We start from the raw sequence: 20,126 nt of genomic DNA, 5'->3' as shown, positions 1-20,126 counted from the left end.
AATAGGAATGACAATCGATATCATAGTGGTGCTACAAGATGTTGATTTTATATTGGCAGAGAAAAATAGAGGAATAGGATTGTAGGCTTCAATTTTTTTTTTATTGATAATGGTGGTGACGACCATGGTAGCACCAACTATAGTGGTGGAGGGATATAGAAAAAATGAGTTATGGGCTTGTTTTTCTTTTCTAGTAACCATTATATGTAAAAAAACTATTACTTTTCAGACTATACAGCAACTTTGTTAATCTGACTTTACTCATAGTGGGAAGATTAAATTCAATAGTTTTTGTTGACTCTTCTTCAAGGACTTTATTTAATCATTCTCTCCAAAAGTATGTAATTGATCTCATTTGTTGATTCTCAGTTTTCAAAAATTTGATAATTTGGAGGGAGTAAGAGAAAGAGGATTATAGAGCTAGTTTGATTTTTCTCCTAATGATTGGTGATTATAAAAATTGCCAATGTCACTATGTGGCAATAAATCATGATGGTGGTGAACAATCAGAGAGAAAGATTAGGATCAAGGAGCCAAGTCTATCTATTTTCTAGTGAGTGCTAGTGAGAAGTGATGAAAACTATTAGGGTGGTGAGTTATGGTGAAGATCATGTATAGCGATGCTTAATCGTGAAGATTATTAGCATTAGTATAAGATGCGAAGTTTATTAATGATAGTGGGTGGTGGTGAAAATTATCTATGATGGTGGACTAATAGTGAGTGATGCTGGGTGGTGATGGAGATTCTAGATGGCGGGGATGGTGGTAGGTGTATGGTAGTAAATGGTGGTAAAGATTGTTGATGGTGGTAGGTGGAGTCGAAGATTGTCGATGATGATGGATGATGGTGGGAATAATTAGTGATTGTAGATGATATTAGAAATTATTGATAGTGATAGATATCATCGAGGATAGTGGATAGAGTGATGGTCTAGTCCATTAGTCTAGCCTATCATGGTATTAGCCCAAGTCTCCACCCAGTAAAAAAAAAAGATTGAAGAAGACTCCCGATGACTTCCAATAGGAGTCTTCTTCCTTAATGACTTCTGATAGAAGTCTTCTTTTTCAACAACTCTCAATTAGAGTTGGATTCTTAAAGGCCACCGAAGGCTAGGAAACATTTAACCTCTACCTCTATTAAAGAGGTCCTGAACCTCCCTTCAAGCTACCACGAGCATCGGCCATTCTTTCTCCTTCTTTCTCTCTACTTTTTCTCTTCAAGTTCACCATCTTTTTTCACCACATCATTGTAAATTGAGATCAGAGATGCTGTCGGAGCTCAAGGTAAGCCATGACCCTTTTTTCTCTCTTTCTTCTCTTGTTCCCATGGCCTGACGCACTGCCACCAACCATTGATTTCGTTGGAAAATCCATTAAAAATCAAACCCCCTATTTAGCCCCTATTTTGGCTAAACCTTCATCCTCTTTTCTACCATCGACACTACCACTCCTTCGTACTGTACCCTCAAGTCATGTTGTCCAGCCTCCCTACTATCCTTCCTGGAGGTCATGGCCACCAACGATCAGCTAATGACTGGAGAAATTATGAAAAGGGGATGGATCCTCTATTTTTCAAGCACTATCATTATATTTTCTATAGTCGATCATTGTCATCGACTGTTCACCACTGTCGACCCCTAGCTAGGCCCTATGGCATGATCCTTTGTTAGACTTGATTTGGATTTCTTCTTTTAGGAGAGACAAGGACTCTCTCTCTTCATCCACTTTCTCTTTCTAAAAAGACCTATGGATCCTAGTATTGAGTCATGCCTTCTTCTTTAGGGACTCGTATTATCCTAGCAAGAAGATTTCGAACCATTTTAGTATCTAGATGGACTATCGGATCAATCACCTAGTCAATAGCCTCCTTTTATTATTATTTAATTGTATTGAATTCATTGAAAGAAAATTGATTATAATTCAATATTTTAAATAAGATTAGTCAATTAAATCATATTTTTTATAAAATAAATGATTAGCATATTTAATTATATGAAAAATCATGATCTATTATGGCAAGTAATTTCATGAATATGTTTTATGGAAATAATATATTTTGAAGCATGAATTTTATTATTTTTTTCATCTATATATATATGTATGTTTTAAGAAAAGATATAAAAATTTTAAAGACTCTCAGATAACTATGAATGAACCCCTAAAATTGGGAAGGTCAACATCCATAGCTAATATCCATAAAAATATGTTCCCACCAATGGATATAAAGTTAGTATATAAAACAAGAATTCTGTCGATTAACAAATATAATTCTATCATAGATAAAGTGACCATAACAGAAATATCTGTGAGTAATATTACAAAAATAACTTACGATTTATGTTTATGAAATATTTATGATTTATGCATGTATGATTTATTTGACAACTTACTTTAGTATAAATTTTATAAAATTTTTTATTTTTATAATGTATATTATTTTCTAAATATTTTATTATTATAAGAAAATCTATGCTTGATTCTGTGAGAAAGTATAGTTTTAACTTACTGAGCTAGTATAGTTTATTTTTTTAAATTTTTTTTTCAAGAGGAGCAAGACTGCTAGGAATAACAAAGGATCTAGGCTTGGGGGTCAGTGTTAGTAAGTTTGAAAATATTATAGCTAGATTTAATTTATTAGATGAATATATATGGATTTATAGTTAACTATTCATAAATTTTGAGACATGATTTTGATATTTAGTTTTGGATTTAGATATTTTGAACCAGTCTTGATTTAATTAATGATTTGAATTGAATATCTTTATTATATTTTATTTATGATGTATTTTTTATTCTATTCAAGATAATAAATGTTGGCTTCATATTATCGTGGGTTGTATCCCTCGATCGCATTGTCATATTATGTCTTGGATTTAGGGTGTGATATTTTATAGTATTAGAGCAATATATTTGATCATGAGTAAAAAAAAGTAAGCTTAGATTAGGCATAAGATGAGTATAGAAGAATTAATTTAAATCAAAGTTGTGCAGCAGAAGTATGATGGAGTATTAGATAAAGACTAATTAAGTATTCCCATTTGTTTATATAATGAAGGTATATTAAGTTTCAAGGATGAAACTCTTTTAAAAGGGATAGAATATGATAGGCTGAGCTAATATCCATATTTATTTAGATAATAAAGATATATTAAGTTTTGAGAATGAAACTCTTTTAAAGAGGATAAATATGATGGCCTGGTCTATTAGCCCAACCTATCATGGTGTTAGCCCAAGTTGCCATCCAGTAAAAAAAAAAAAAGAAAGCCTGAAGAAGACTCTCGATGGGTTCTCTTGTTCCCTATAAGTTATCTTTAATTTAATTTAACGATGGTAGTAAGATAATATCTAAGGAATTTTTTTATCCACCAAAAATAAATTTTGCATAATCTTGCAAAAAAAATCTTAAATGATTTTGTAAAACTGAAAATAAAATTTTTATGTAAAATGCCCCAAAATAGAATGATATGCTTCATCCCCAGAAATATGAAAATGCACTTTCAAGTTGGCAGAAAATTTATTCGATTCACTTAATAAAATTTATTCAAGCATACATGAACGATGGTGGCCAAAACTACCTAGTCAAATAATGCTAGTATCAGGAATCCCGGCCATCTTCTCCCATTTCGTCACCAACCTACCTGCATTCCACCAGGTCTGCTATTTTAGTTTCCTTTTCTACTGGTAAAATATGTATTGAGTACATTGTATAGTAAAAATGACTTGTCTTCTGCATCCCAACCAAAAAAAAAAAAATGTTTGATATATTTTTTGATCATTGTTTTTCTATGGGATTTGCTACTCTCTCTCACAATTTCGATGATATGCCACAATGCATCAAGTCCTCGTCTTCCTCTGCATCAAGTTGGTCCAAGTGCCATATGTTCGTCCAGAGGAGCGGTTCCTTGTGGGTCGAATCGGCCCCAAAGAGTACAGGCTCTATAGGTGGATCGTCCGCTATGGATACCATGATGTCCATAAGGATGACCTGGAGTTTGAGAAGGACCTAGTTTGCAGCATAGCAGAGTTCATAAGGTCAGGAGTCTCTGAACCCAATGGCATGGTGGAAGAGTCTGAAAGGGATGAGGAGAGAATGGCTGTTGTTGGAGCTGGAGTCCGTTTTCATGAGGTGGATCCTTTGTTAGACTTGATTTGGATTTCTTCTTTTAGGAGAGACAAGGACTCCCTCTCTTTCTTATTCTCTCTCTTCATCCATTTTCTCTTTCTAAAAAGACCTATGGATCCTAGTATTGAGTCATGCCTTCTTCTTTAGGGACTCGTATTAATCCTAGCAAGAAGATTTCGAATCGTTTTAGTATCCAAATGGGCTATCGGATCGATCCCCTAGTCAATAGCCTCCTTTTATTATTATTTAATTGTATTGAATTTATTGAAAGAAAATTGATTATAATTCAATATTTTAAATAAGATTAGTCAATTAAATCATATTTTTATAAAATAAATGATTAGCATATTTAATTATATGAAAAATCATGATCTATTATGGCAAGTGATTTCATAAATATATTTTATGGAAATAATATGTTTTTGAAGTATGAATTTTATTATTTTTTTCATCTATATATATATATGTATGTTTTAAGAAAAGATATAAAAATTTTAAAGACTCTCAGATAACTATGAATGAACCCCTAAACTTGGGAAGGTCAATACCCATAGCTAATATCCATAAAAATATATTCCCACAAATGGATATAAAGTTGGTATATAAAACAAGAATTCTGTTGATTAACAAATATAATTCTATCATAGATAAAGTGACCATAACAGAAATATCTGTGAGTAATATTACAAAAATAACTTACGATTTATGTTTATGAAATATTTATGATTTATGCATGTATGATTTATTTGACAACTTACTTTAGTATAAATTTTATAAAATATTTTATTTTTATAATGTATATTATTTTTTAAATATTTTATTATTATAGAAAAATCTATGCTTGATTCGGTGAGAAAGTATAGTTTTAACTTACTGAGCTAGTATAGTTTATTTTTAAAATTTTTTTTTTCAAGAGGAGCAAGACTGCTAGGAATAACGAAGGATCTAGGCTTGGGGGTCAGTGTTAGTAAGTTTGAAAATGTTATAGCTAGATTTAATTTATTGGATGAATATATATGGATTTATAGTTAACTATTCATAAATTTTGAGACATGATTTTGATATTTAGTTTTGGATTTAGATATTTTGAACCAGTCTTGATTTAATTAATGATTTGAATTGAATATCTTTATTACATTTTATTTATAATGTATTTTTTTATTCTATTCAAGATAATGAATGTTAGCTTCATATTATCGTGGGTTGTATCCCTCGATAGCATTGTCATATTATGTCTCGGATTTAGGGTGTGATATTTTATAGTATTAGAGCAATATATTTGATCATGAGTAAAAAAAAGTAAGCTTAGATTAGGCATAAGATGAGTATAGAAGAATTAATTTAAATCAAAGTTGTGTAGCAGAAGTACGATGGAGTATTAGATAAAGACTAATTAAGTATTCCCATTTGTTTATATAATAAAGGTATATTAAGTTTCAAGGATGAAACTCTTTTAAAAGGAATAGAATATGATAGGCTGAGCTAATATCTATATTTATTTAGATAATAAAGATATATTAAGTTTCGAGAATGAAACTCTTTTAAAGAGGATAAATATGATGGCCTGGTATATTAGCCCAACCTATCATGGTGTTAGCCCAAGTTGCCATCCAGCAAAAAAAAAAAAAAAGAAAGCACGAAGAAGACTCTTGATGGGTTCTCTTGTTCCCTATAAGTTATCTTTAATTTAATTTAACGATGGCAGTAAGATAATATCTAAGGAACTTTTTTATCCACCAAAAATAAATTTTGCATTATCTTGTGAAAAAAATCTTAAATGATTTTGTAAAATGGAAAATAGAATTTTTATGTAAAATGCCCCAAAATAGAATGATATGCTTCATCCCCAGAAATAAAAAAATGCACTTTCAAAAGTTGGCAGAAAATTTATTCGATTCACTTAATAAAACTTCTTGACATCGCTAATAGCAAATGACTTTAGTGTCTTGCCACTATAGCTCGAGCATACATGAACGATGGTAGCCAAAACTACCTAGTCAAATAATACGCCTACAGATGGTGAGTCCATCACCAATACAAACTTGTGATATTTCAATTCGAGAATCAGCAGCCAAGAGATTATTAAAATTTATAAAGAAATTTCTCTTTTCAATAACCATTTCAGGAACGAAAGAATCCACTGGAGTAGCCACGGTACCAAACCAAAGAGTATTATCATATGCAATAACTCCGCCAACCTTAACAAGTTTCAATAGACGTTCGTGATATTCTCTATAATTTAACTTGTCAGCATCCACAAATGCAAAGTCAAAGGAGTCTTCTTTCTTCTCCTGCAAACTCATCCATGAAGTTATATAGTCACGATGAATGTTGTCAATGCTCCTTATATACAAAGTTACTTTGAAGTTTTATTGGTTGAATAACATTCATTAAAGCAGTATATTTTGCTTGCCAATTGAGCATAAATACATATTTTAGAAAATAAAAGCATATAACAAAAGAGGCTAAATGAATGATAATTTTTAAGTTGTTTTACCTTTTATAATGGTGATATTGAACATGGTTTAGAGCAATTTGACACAATGCTCTAGTAATCCATGCTTTAATTAAATAGAATCTATCATTTGAACTGTCATTTATATATTTTAGCATAAAGCAAATTTCTAATCAGCAAGGTCCTCTAGATAGATAAGAGTGTTACGCTATTTAATAAGTAAACTACTTAATTACTATCAGAATTCTACATTATACTGGGATATTCCTTCCAATATCTTGCCATACAAAAGGGACACATAGCATTTGTTTCATAGTTCCCTCCTCATAAGCAAACTAAAATATAATCTAATAAATTCGATAATTATGTTAATTTATATCATCATAACCTAGCTCCATCATTAATGCAAACATCCTCACTCTTTTTCAATGTCCAATGTCACATGAATATATCTAACCAATTATAAAGTTTTGTCCTCCAATCATCCAATGCCTTTATAGAGGACATCTATGTGGTTTGGGTCTATGTTGAGCCAAAGTAATATTTGACGCAAACTTTTCTCGAGATACCATTCATAATTTCATATCATTACATTTAAACATGAAAGATAGAACTTTCTGTGAACCAAAAAGGTTATCATGTTTAGTTGTTTTGAGATGTGATAAAAGCTCACCTCCTGAATCATTTTATCAAGAATAGGCATTGCTTCTGACTCAATGAAATTAATCTTGTATTCAACTCCTGCTTTTTGAATAAATGGTAGTCCTATCTCGTAGCAGGACTTGTCCATGTCTATTGCCATTATCTACAATAAAAGCACAAACAAGAAGGATACAAAATTAAGCAGATTTTCGTACGTCAAATTTTTCAAAAAGATTGATGGTTAAAACTAACATTAAGCCTTTTTTTTTTCATCCCATGCTGTGAATTTGGGCTAATATATCTTTTGCAAAGTCTTCAAAGATACAAACTTTATGAACGAGTCTAAAATGCCAAATCAAATGACAAAGAAAGAACAAAGGGGTTGAAGCACACGTTGCCATCCTTTGGTAATGCCAATGCTGTCACAAGGAGCGAATAACCTGTAAACACCCCAATCTCTATTGTCTTCTTTGCATTCATGAGCTTTAGAAGCATGGAGAGAAACTGGCCTTCCTCTGGAGGTGTGCTCATTAAACCCCTATTACATCAAGAAATTCAAATAAGGTGTTGAGGACCAACTATAATCATCTCATCTCATATGAGATTAAAATCAACATAGATCAAAGAGTTGGGCCTCTTAAGCATTTGTTCCCCATAATTAATTAAAGTCTATATGAATTTGGGTAGCTAAATTAGTTAAGGAAGCAGAGATTATCACTTAAGACTATTGTATGACAAAAGTCCAATGTTCAAAGATTGAGGATCATAGTTAGACACTAGCGTGATAAACAGAGAATGCTTATCTTACTCTGACATGATGTACTTAGATATAGTAAGAATTTAACGGCAATATAAGATCCATATAACATAATAGGAAAGAACATCTTTCTGACATCTACAATTGGAAAAAAAAAAAGATAAGTAGAAAAAGATATCTACAATTGGAAAAAAAAAAAAGAATAAGTAGAAAAAGATACCACCGGAAAAAAAAAAAAAAAGAAATATCTCCATTTGTGTTCCTAGACCAAGCCAATTCTTATCTGACAAGAACGAGCCATATGAAATATTAGCTCAACATGAACACCAAACCAAACAACCACAACCACAATCTCCACCGCGGGGACCCTCTCCTCCTCAGCCATATAAAAAGAGCCATTCATTTATTTTTCTATGAAAATAACTATATACTACTTGCTTTTGCACTAACAATTGGAACTATTTTTATAGGAATGGCATTCACAACTACACATTTAGCCACTTTATGTTTACAATTTAACAATTATAATCATGTCCAACAAATGCTACTATGTTTGAACTAAGAATTTATAAAAAAGTTCAAGGTCCTTTGTAACTACTTGCTGTAATCCTATAATGGTCCAATAATATTTGGCAGTGTTTAAAGAGTTAGAACTTGCCACATGTGTTTCAGAGTCACCTCTCTCAATCTCTTGAGTTGTTCATGCTCCCGTGGGTAAACACTCGTCTCTAAGATATACTGCAAAGAAGAAAACAGCTGGTTGGAAGGGCCGCAGCAGCAGCAACAACAACAACAAAAAAAAGGGTTCCAAATAAACAGGAAGTTCTCTTCAGGGACAAGAAGAGGAAGAAAAAGAACAGACGTTATGAAGGGCATCACTCTGCAGGAGGTTCTTGTGGAATGGTAGTGCATCTTTTCCCTGGCTTGCCATTAAACACTTTTCTCAAGTGATCACCGCGCAAGAATAGGAAGGGGAGTTAGGATTCCTTAGCCCCCTCTCCTTCCTCCCTATACTTATACCTCGATAAGGGGAAATTCTTTGTGGGCGGTGTAGAAGATCCGATGTGGAGTGCACCATTTTGTCCAATTGGTCCACATAGTCATCACTTTTCAACGTACATTTAATGTCTGAAGATCGATTTTTTTATTTAAAAATTTTATATGACGAAAATATTCCTATTCTTTGAAAAAATTATTACATTCTATGTCCATATTATGACATCCTACGTTCAGAAAATCATAATTTTTGTTCACGAGATATCATAATATAATGCAGGATGTCATAATATGCACAGGATGTCATAATTTTTTTAAAGAATAAGAATATTTTCATCATTTAAAATTTTCAAATGAAAAAATAAAACTGCAGACATTAAATGCGCATTAGAAAATGATTGGACAAAAATGCATCTTTCATATTATGACATCTTATACCATAATATGCCATAGTATATCATAAATTTTTCCAAAAGACAAGATATTTTTGTCATATAGAATTTTTAAATGAAAAAATCGATCTGCAGGTATTAAATACATGTTGAAAAATGATGACTACATAGATCAATCAGATAAAATAAAGTGCTCCACGTCAGATTTTCTGCGTCATCTATGGTGTACAAAGAATTTCTCTCCCGGTAAGATGTGACATGATCCACCTCACAACTTTGGAAATGTAGGTAAGACATATTCTACGCAAAGAATATCTTATGACCATCTTAATTCCCAATGCATCGTGTTTAGTGCCATTTTCCTCTACTGAAAAGGCGTGGAACACAAGGATGCAATGGTTGTCTTTCATATTTTAAATCATTTAATTTTTCTTGTTATCAAAGATGCATCCCTTACATTATTACTTTTTCTTTTTCTGCTTGATGCTGAAGAAAAGGCTGCGAGATTGGCCTGATTGGTCTGAATAACCTCGGTGGCAGAAATTTGGATGACCACGTAGCTACCTTGGAATTGATGAAGCTCATCATTTCCAAAGTAATTGTGCCCACGCATCTTTAGGAAGGGCACAAGTTCCTGCATTATCATGATAAGGAAGGGCACATGTTACATCCGTGGTGAGCTTTAAATATTTGGCTGGATTCATATGCTTGCAGAACTCAAAAAAATCAGTATAGTTGATCTTGAACTTGTAATTAATACTTGCAAGTTGGACTGAACTGTATTATTAGTTGTCTGGGTGTATATAACATGCAATTTTGATGGTTGTTTTGGGAACATTCTGCGAAGGTTTGACATGGTCAACTTCGAACTCAAAATGTTAGATTTTATTTTTCCCAGACAATTTCTTCCACTAATATCTGATGTTATAGTTACTTCTTTTCTTGTTCGCGGATGGCTATTCTTGCTTTCACATCTTTCATCAGTTACTTCCAGCCATAACAAATTAGCAGGAACATAAATGGTTTACATCAACATTGTGGCCATTGGTCATGTTGATTTTGGTAAGGGAATAACCAATGCCGTCCTTGTTCACAAGCTGGGTTGTATTGAATGGTGTGATATTGAGGGTCTCAAGCTCTGATGATCATGTGTTGCTAACATGCTGGCCCCATACCAGACCTACATCTTTGAACTCAATGTCATTGCTTGAGTTTCTGGTAGCATTGAAGGTTAATGAATTGCTGATGAGGATTTGGTTTGAAGTTTGAACTATTGAATCAACCTTCAGAGGTAGTTCTTACATTTTGTCTTGGCTGACTTGGTCATATTCATCCTGCCTTTTGGGTTTACAAACTGGTGGAATGTTATATATTAAGAGGAGGAAAATAAAGAAACCAAAAGAGGAATTGTTTGAGGAGATGATGACTCCTAATATGAGGAGGACTTGATATACATGTTAGAGTACATGGTGATTTAAAAGCTTATTTATCAAGTTCTGGACTCAATTGTCCATGATAATCCATCTCCCAATAATCATTTATTTCATATGGGACTAAGTCTCACACATAATCCTCATCAGGAATGCATTAATAATTGTACATTCCTATAGCCAAATAGCTTAAAGTGAAAGGATTATCTTACTACCAGACCCCTTTTTTTTTTTGACAGAAAATGTGTCATGCCCCCGACCCGAGATTTTGAATCGAGGGTCATAGCAACCGCTGCATACTCATAGAAAACTCTTCCCATAAGCATGCAAGGCATCTTGTCATACTATCCTAAAACAACAGCGGAATAATTAGTCAACAATTTAAATCTAAAATATAACGACCTAAATTTTTATTCTTTAATATCTCAATAAATTCAACAACAATTCAAAGGCTTTGCATCAAATTCAATAAGCCTTTCAACCCAAAATAAAAGTATGAAGATTCTGCTTCTGATCACTCTTCCATTCATATCTTGTATCATCTTAATTCCTCAACATCTGTAAAAATAGTAAAATAAGAGGTAATGAGCTAGACAGCCCAGTAAGCAACGATCACTTCTCAACAGATTTCATCAGACATATAAGTAAATAATCATTTATAGAAAATAAGCATATAGAGTTCATCAATTCAAAATTAATTTCAATTATGCAATATAATTCATGCCAAATTCATTTCTTTTTCGAAATTTCAAATTTCTTTCAAGATTTCAATTTCTTTTGTTCTTCAATTTTTTTTCGTCAACCATGAGCTATGACCACATTTTTCCTGTGGCAGGGTCATAATACCGCGTATCTGCTTGCGGTAGGCTGCGAATCATCTGGCAGCCATGTCCTTTGAAACTGCTGGTCTCGCTGGCGGTTTGTCGCTGGTCTCTCTGGCGACATGTCACTGGTCTCGCTGGCGACATAAACCCTCAGGACAATCAATTGTCAACGTATATGCCTCCATTGGCAGGGTCCTTTACATAGTCAGGTTGTCAATTCTTATTGTTTCTTATATCATAATTCTTCATAAATCATGTTTCATATTCTAATTTCGATAATAAAACATATAATCATGTAGTATCGAAATCAATCAATATAATGCATCATGAAATCAATATGTTCAATCATGCTTCATCATAACATTTCAAATAAGATATTTTCATAACTGTTGGTGCAAAAATCCGCCTGCGCCGGAGAAGCTGGAGTTGAGGAGGCCGCGGTCGCCGTCGGGACCTGCAAGGGAAGTCTAAACCGGAGGTGGGGTTGCTCCGGCAAGACCCTCCGACGCTCAAGTCAGTTCTCTGCCTCAACAAGAATGGAGTGCTCGAACGGAGAATTTAGCAGAGTTTTGAGATAAGAGAAATGAGTTTAAAAAATAACGTATCTGAGTCCCCCCTTTTATAGGCGGGGGAGGCAACGGACTGATGGCGACGTGCGTAACTGCCTGGTAGTGGGCCGCCCATGGTCAGGGGAATTGATTGCGAAAGATAGTGGAGCGGACACGCGGGTATCACCTCGACTTGCCACGTGGAATCCGTTATGAAGGGTGGAGCAGCGTCCGTCGTCAGGGGAACTGCATGGTATCCATCGCAGGAGGTGGAGCAGGTTCGTGGCCGTAACTGTGGCCTGCCAGGGGGATAATGGAGCTGTGCGGAGTCCGCCACAGGAGGTGGAGCAGGTTCGTGGCCGTTACTGCGGCCTGCCAGGGGGATAATGGAGCTGTGCGGAGTCCGCCACAGGAGGTGGAGCAGGTTCGTGGCCGTTACTGCGGCCTGCCAGGGGGATAATGGAGCTGTACGGAGTCCGCCACAGGAGGTGGAGCAGGGTCGCGGCCGTTTTGAGGGCCTGTCAGGGGGCGTGGATCTGTCGACTGAAGCTCGGCAACGGTCGGAGCCATCGTGAGCGGAGCCCGGCTCCCGTAGGAGTCCGGGCGGAGCTGCGCTTGCTGATGGCGGTGGAGCCCGGCTCCCGTAGGAGTCCGGGCGGAGCTGCGCTGCAAACAAAGTCAAGGGTGAAGTCCGGCTCTCGTAAGAGTCCGGACTGAGCTTACCAGCAATTGATATTGAGAGCGGAGCCCGGCTCCCGTAGGAGTCCGGGCGGAGCTGTTTTGATGTCGGCGGTGGAGCCCAGCTCCCGTAGGAGTCCGGGCGGAGCAGCGCTTGCTGATGGCGGTGGAGCCCGGCTCCCGTAGGAGTCCGGGCGGAGCTGCGCTTGCTGATGGCGGTGGAGCCCGGCTCCCGTAGGAGTCCGGGCGGAGCTGCACTTGCTGATGTCGTCGGAGCCCGGCTCCCGTAGGAGTTCGGGCGGAGCTGCGCTGCAAACAAAGTCAAGGGTGAAGTCCGGCTCTCGTAAGAGTCCGGACTGAGCTTACCAGCAATTGATGTTGAGAGCGGAGCCCGGCTCCCGTAGGAGTCCGGGCGGAGCTGTTTTGATGTCGGCGGCGGAGCCCGGCTCCCGTAGGAGTCCGGGCGGAGCAGCGCTTGCTGATGGCGGCGGAGCCCGGCTCCCGTAGGAGTCTGGGCGGAGCTGCACTTGCTGATGTCGTCGGAGCCCGGCTCCCGTAGGAGTCCGGGCGGAGCTGCGCTGCAAACAAAGTCAAGGGTGAAGTCCGGCTCTCGTAAGAGTCCGGACTGAGCTTACCAGCAATTGATGTTGAGAGCGGAGCCCGGCTCCCGTAGGAGTCCGGGCGGAGCTGTTTTGATGTCGGCGGCGGAGCCCGGCTCCCGTAGGAGTCCGGGCGGAGCAGCGCTTGCTGATGGCGGCGGAGCCCGGCTCCCGTAGGAGTCCGGGCGGAGCTGCACTTGCTGATGTCGTCGGAGCCCGGCTCCCGTAGGAGTCCGGGCGGAGCTGCGCTGCAAACAAAGTCAAGGGTGAAGTCCGGCTCTCGTAAGAGTCCGGACTGAGCTTACCAGCAATTGATGTTGAGAGCGGAGCCCGGCTCCCGTAGGAGTCCGGGCGGAGCTGTTTTGATGTCGGCGGCGGAGCCCGGCTCTCGTAGGAGTCCGGGCGGAGCAGCGCTTGCTGATGGCGGCGGAGCCCGGCTCCCGTAGGAGTCCGGGCGGAGCTGCACTTGCTGATGTCGTCGGAGCCCGGCTCCCGTAGGAGTCCGGGCGGAGCTGCGCTGCAAACAAAGTCAAGGGTGAAGTCCGGCTCTCGTAAGAGTCCGGACTGAGCTTACCAGCAATTGATGTTGAGAGCGGAGCCCGGCTCCCGTAGGAGTCCGGGCGGAGCTGTTTTGATGTCGGCGGCGGAGCCCGGCTCCCGTAGGAGTCCGGGCGGAGCAGCGCTTGCTGATGGCGGCGGAGCCCGGCTCCCGTAGGAGTCCGGGCGGAGCTGCACTTGCTGATGTCGTCGGAGCCCGGCTCCCGTAGGAGTCCGGGCGGAGCTGCACTTGCTGATGCCGTCGGTGGAGCCCGGCTCCCGTAGGAGTCCGGGCGGAGCAGCGCTTGCTGATGGCGGTTCCGCCGTGGGTTCCGGCTGTGGGTATTTTATACCCAACACCAGTCCCCCTACATCCGAGTTTTGAATTTCAAACGAAGGAAGTACACAGAAGTACAGCCGGAACCGTCCCTTCGAATCTCGCGCCCTGTCGCTCCCAGATATTTTGGCATTAAATGAGCGCGTGCCGGAGTCTTTTCGAATTGGAGCGGAACGAGGGGACGCTTCGAAGACCCCGCAAGTACGCTGGCCTAGGTACGGCGCAATTATGGCCCTGCCAACCGCCAGCCGCCTTCAGCCGTCTGCCATGGGGAGTGGGACACGTGTCGAGCGTGGACTGGCCTGGGGGGGATTCGAGATCATTATGGCGCCGGATCCCAGGGTCTATTTAAACCCGTCCTCCCCCCTTCAGGCGTCCTACTCCATTTTTGATTTTCGCTGGCGTCCGTCATCTCCCCGAGAGTCTGCTCTTGCGAACGCCCTTTCGAGCCGTAGGCGCCTTCCGTCTCTCGCCCCCCGGGTCCTCAGAGCAAGATAGGTTAGTGCCCACCTTCTTTTCACCGCCTAGGGCTCTTTCGTCTTTTCATTCTCTTCGTGTCTTCCTCCGGGTTGACCTTTGGCGCTTCGTTCCCCTCTCAATTTGCCTTTCTAGGGCCCTTTAGGTTCTTCCCCGAGAAAAAATGTCTTCTGAATCTTCTGTCCCCGTAAGTTCTGGGAGTTCTTCTGCTTCGAACCCCCAGGCCCCCGTTTCTGCGGATGAACCCGCGCTCGGGGCAGGGTCTCGCCCGATTTTCGCACCGGGCGCCATTTCGTGTTCGTCGACTCCGGACGAACTTCTCCTGATAAGGGCTCGATACGGGGTCCCTGCGGAGTACGACCTGGAGCTTCCTGGTCCCTCTGATAGGGCCAGCGCCCCCCCCGGCCGCTTTTGTCTGTATCAGGAGGCCTTTCGTGCCGGGCTTCGGCTTCCGCTCCCAAACTTCGTCGCCGCCTTCTTTCGCTTTTTAGATATTTCACTTGCTTCTGTTGCCCCGAATTCCTTTAGGTTTTTAATAGGATTTCTCTCTCTCTGCCACATAGCCGAGGTCCAGCCATCCCTCTCCTTATTCAGACATTTCTACACCTTCAAACGCCATCCTTCAGCGAAGGACTGGTGGTACTTCTCCCCTCAGTTCGGCAAGAAGGGGTTGCTGAAGGGCGCCCCTTCTTCGATTCACAACTGGAAGGGGAAATTCCTCTTTGTTTACTGCCCGACCCTGGAATTGGGCCTACCCCCTTGGGGGTCTCTGAGGGATTCCGTCCGCCGGGCTCCTGGCCTAGGAGAGGACGACCTTCAGGCCGCCCAGAAGCTCCTGAGCTATCCCGCTCCTTCCCTTCCAAACCTGCTGAGGGAGCCGCTTCTCTTCAACATCGGCCTGAGCCCTCAAGATCCAGCAAGTATACATCTTTCCTTTTCTTGTCTTCTTCTTCCCTCTCTTCCTTTCTCTCTCCTTTTTCCTCTTTCTTCTTTTCTTTTCTCTTTTTTTTTTTTTTTTTTTTTTTTTTTTTTTTAGCAATGGACGCCGAAGCCACACGGATGCTTGCCAAGGCCATGAGAGCCCAGAAAAGGAAGGGCGCGACGACTTCCGACTCGGCGAAGAGGGCCAGGGTGGAGGAGACGAGCCTGGCCGCGCCCGTCCAGGCGACCCCGGCGATCGACATTCCTTCAGATACCGAGCCAGCGGCCCCCCGGGCTCCCCCAGGGAGCCCACCGACTGGGGTCCCAATTTCGGAGGTTCGCCCTGCGGAGGCGCCTGCCGCGGGGAGGAGGAGAAAATCGGTGGCCCGCAGGCCGAGCAGCCACCGAGCCGCTGCAGATGAGTCCGTCTGCTCCGAGGGGGGATCGGAGAATCCCTTCAACGACAAGGCTCTAATTCGTCGGTTGCTCGATGGTTGCATCCTGTCCGATGTCGTGGAGAGGATCGACCGCGCCGATCCCGAGCAGCGGGCTTGGGACACCTTGGGGTCCTTTCTTGAGGTAAGCAGATTTTTATTTGCACAGTTGCCTCGGTCTTTGTTGTAATTCTCCATCTGTCTTTGCAGATCGGGCACCAGCTCTTCGCCTATGTCGAGGCGTCGGGCCGCATGAGAAGGGATCTCCTCCGGGCGGAGGAACGCTGCCAAGACGAGGTCGTTCGTCTTCAAGCGAAGACGGCCGAGGTGGCCGCCCTCTGGGAGGCCCTGGAGAGAGAGAGACAGGACCGGGAAGAGGAAAGACAAGCCCGGGAGGAGGAGAGACAAGCCCGGGAGGCGGAGAGATGGAGCCTGGAGGAGTCGGTGAGGAAGGCGGAGGCCGAGGTCGCCCAGCTGGCCGAGCAAACTCCGGTTCTGGTCTCGGAGGCCAGGACCCTTGCGGTGGAGGAGTTCAAGGCCTCTGCGGAGATGAGGGAGCTGAACGTCCAGTTCGGCCTGGAGGCATTTACCAAAGGGTTTGAGCTTTGCCGGGAGAAGGTGGCCAGCAGATATCCCGATCTTGGCCTCGAATTCTTGGAGGAGTCCGACGACGAGGCCGGCCCTTCGCCCGCCGCCACAGCAGTTGCACCCCCCGCGCCGAACTCTCCACCCCCCTTTCCCGAGGTCTGAGACCTCCGACCTTGTATCTTTCTTTTGTTATCATGCTTCCTTTTCATTTGTCTTCAAGATCAATCAATAAAGCCGAATTCCTTTTTGTGGATGATTTTTTCCTCCCTCTGCTCCTTCTTTCCGGCCTTTCTTCTTGTAACGAATCGGTCTTTGACGCTTGCCTCTTCCAATGGCAGCGCCCCGCCGAAGCACTCCCCCTGCCCCTGGGGGTCCCGCTGAAGTCGACTATCCAGCGGCTCAAAAAGGAGGTCCTCCACTTGACGAAGAAGTTGAAAAAGTCGGAGGACGAGCTCCGCCAGGCGAAAAAATGCTACTCCGAGGCCGCTGCCGAGGCCGCCCACTTCAGGAGTATCCAAGTGAGGGCGATCATGGACTACAGTCGGCGGAAGGCGAGCTTCACAAAAGAGCTTGAGGAATGTAAGAAGAGCGCCAGTGACCGAACTTGGGCTCAAGAGGCCAGGATCAGCGCCCTTAAAGTGGAGCTGTCGGCTGCCAAGAGGAGGATCGGCCAGCTGGAAGGGAACTCACCCCGACTCACAGCACGGGATGAGCAGATATGGTCACAAAAAGTTTCCGACCTCCAGAAGCAGCTTCAAGATGCTGAGATGAGCCACGATGTGCAGCGGGCCAGCTGGCGCCGACAGGTAGAGGAGTACAAGGGGAGATTCCGTCGAGCGACGGACGAGGTAGTCCGTCTCCAGAGGCAGTTGGTTACTAGGGCGCAGCTTGCTAACGCCCAAGATAACGAAGAGCTCCAAGCCCTGAGAGGCTCTGTCGAGGGGATTTCTGTCTCCCTTGGGGAGAAGACAGCTGAGCTACAACAAGTAAAAATTCAACTGGGGCTTGAGCGGAAGGCCGTCGCGGACGCAGAGGCGGAGTCTGAAGTGTTGCGGAAGTGGCATCGGAAAGCGGAGGCTGAGGTCCGGCGACTTCGTCAGGCGCTCCAGGACGTGCTGCGAAAGAAGGAAGAACTAGAAGAAACGGTGGAGAGCCTGAGGCCGTCCTGGTTGAGGGATGCAGGTGGCGACTCAAGGTCGGAGGAGGCAGGGCCCCCTTAGAGCCCCTTTGTCTTTATATAGCTATTTTCTTTTTGTCGTTTTGTTTTTCTTTTTCTGGCCGCTCTGGCTTTGTAGTGTATATATTGAAAATGGAAAAAGGAGCGCTTTGTGTTACCTTGTTCACGTGTAGTACTGATAATGTCGATTGTTGGGCCTTTCTTGTCGTTTGGCTTGTTTGATGTAGATGTCGCCATGGGGGGGGGGGGAGCTCCTTCCTTCCATCCGATCTTGTTGCGCGGCCGAGTCTTGCTACCATCATTGACCCCTGTCGTAGAAGTGGCGATGAGAGCCCGGCTCCCGTGGGAGTCCGGGCTAAGTCTTACCGGGCGACGGAACCCGGCTCCCATAGGAGTCCGGGTGAAGTCTGGCTTGGCGGCGGAACCCGGCTCCCGTAGGAGTCCGGGTGAAGTCTTGCTTGGCGGCGGAACCCGGCTCCCGTAGGAGTCCGGGTGAAGTCTTGCTTGGCGGCGGAACCCGGCTCCCGTAGGAGTCCGGGTGAAGTCTTGCTTGGCGGCGGCACCCGGCTCCCGTAGGAGTCCGGGTGAAGTCTTGCTTGGCGGCGGAACCCGGCTCCCGTAGGAGTCCGGGTGAAGTCTTGCTTGGCGGCGGCACCCGGCTCCCGTAGGAGTCCGGGTGAAGTTTTACCTTGGCGGTGGAACCCGGCTCCCGTAGGAGTCCGGGTGAAGCCTACCTTTGCGGCAGAACCCGGCTCCCGTAGGAGTCCGGGTCTTCCATTTTGTTTGGGCCGGTGGCGAGGTTCTCGTCATCAGCCTGGCTTGTGGGGGCGCGTTAGGGCGCTGTAAGGCCTCTCCCCCCTCCGGTCTAAAAGAACCGGGCCTTCGACATTGCTCAAGTTAGGGCGAGGTTTTCCTCCTGTCCCTAACAGGGCTGTGGGGGCACATTAGGGCGTTGTAAGGCCTCTCCCCCCATCCGGTCTAAAAGAACCGGGCCTTCGACATTGCTCAAGTTAGGGCGAGGTTTTCCTCCTGTCCCTAACAGGGCTGTGGGGGCACATTAGGGCGTTGTAAGGCCTCTCCCCCCATCCGGTCTAAAAGAACCGGGCCTTCGACATTGCTCAAGTTAGGGCGAGGTTTTCCTCCTGTCCCTAACAGGGCTGTGGGGGCACATTAGGGCGTTGTAAGGCCTCTCCCCCCATCCGGTCTAAAAGAACTGGGCCTTTGACTTTGCTCATGTCAGAACGAGGTTCTCCTCCTGTTCCTGACACGGCCGTTGTTTTTTGGAGAGGTCATATCCAGTCATAATACATCCGCGTTAAGCAGGAGGGGTGCGTTAGCTAGAAAGAAAAGTAGATTCAAAACGAAACAGTAAGCAATACATTTACAGTTCTCCCGCTCCTCCTTGAGGCCCTCCGACGATGGAGTCGATGGTCCCGATAGGAGGCCGGTCTCCGGGCTGCTCCTCCCTCTTCTGTGGTTCGGGCGGTGGGAGGGCTCTTGGCCGGTCTCCTCTACCCTCGGGCCTGCGGCGGATGAATCTGTCGAGCCGACCTCGCCGGATGAGCTCCTCGATCTCGTCCTGGAGCTGGATGCACTCTTCAGTGTCGTGGCCGTGGTCGCGGTGGTAGAGGCAGAACTTGTTGGGGTTGCGCTTCCCGGGGTGCGTGCGCATCCTCTCCGGCCTAGGGATCAGCTCCCTGACCTCCATTAGTACCTGGGCCTTCGAGGCGTTGAGGGGGGCGTAGCTGCGGAACTTCCCTGGAGGGGAACCCCGCCGAAACCTGTTGTCCGGGCTTCTCTGCCTGCGTGCCCGGGGTGGAGTATGGGCGCGCTTGTGCCCAGGAGGGGATCGGGAGCGAGGCCGGGCTTCCCTTGGCCTCTTCTCAACTGCGGGCTTGCCAGAATCTCCCCCCTGGCGCTCCCTCGCAGTCTCTTCATCCTTCATTTTGAAGGCCTCTTCCGCTCGGGCGTATCCTTCAGCCCGAGCCAGCAGATCAGCAAAATCCCTGGGGTACTTCTTCTCCAGGGAGTACAAGAGGTCATTCTTCTGAAGGCCACCTTTCAGGGCGGCCATGGCAACCGACTGGTCCAAGTTTCGGACCTCCAACGCCGCGATGTTGAAGCGGTTGATGTAGGCCCGTATGGACTCCCCTTCCCTCTGCTTGATGTTGATGAGGGACTCTGAACCTTTCCGGGGACGTCGGCTGCTGA

At 43.7% G+C, this 20,126-nt stretch overlaps 1 protein-coding gene across 1 annotated transcript; it reads right to left on the bottom strand.

Moving 5' to 3' along the window:
- Positions 1–5,998: 5,998 nt before the first annotated feature.
- On the bottom strand, positions 5,999–8,966 carry LOC105032439 (norbelladine 4'-O-methyltransferase). Its single transcript, XM_010906894.3, has 5 exons — positions 8,840–8,966; positions 8,636–8,715; positions 7,614–7,758; positions 7,252–7,383; positions 5,999–6,414 (listed from the first exon to the last, which is right to left on the bottom strand). The coding sequence occupies exons 1-5, from the start codon at positions 8,906–8,908 to the stop codon at positions 6,121–6,123; spliced, it is 720 nt and encodes a 239-aa protein (XP_010905196.1). The 5' UTR covers positions 8,909–8,966; the 3' UTR covers positions 5,999–6,120.
- Positions 8,967–20,126: the final 11,160 nt, after the last annotated feature.

The sequence above is a fragment of the Elaeis guineensis genome, chromosome 1 (genome assembly GCF_000442705.2).
Source record: "Elaeis guineensis isolate ETL-2024a chromosome 1, EG11, whole genome shotgun sequence".
Taxonomy (NCBI): Eukaryota; Viridiplantae; Streptophyta; class Magnoliopsida; order Arecales; family Arecaceae; genus Elaeis; species Elaeis guineensis.
The sequence above is the reverse complement of the archived record's forward strand: the minus strand, read 5'-3'. Positions and strand labels throughout refer to the sequence as shown.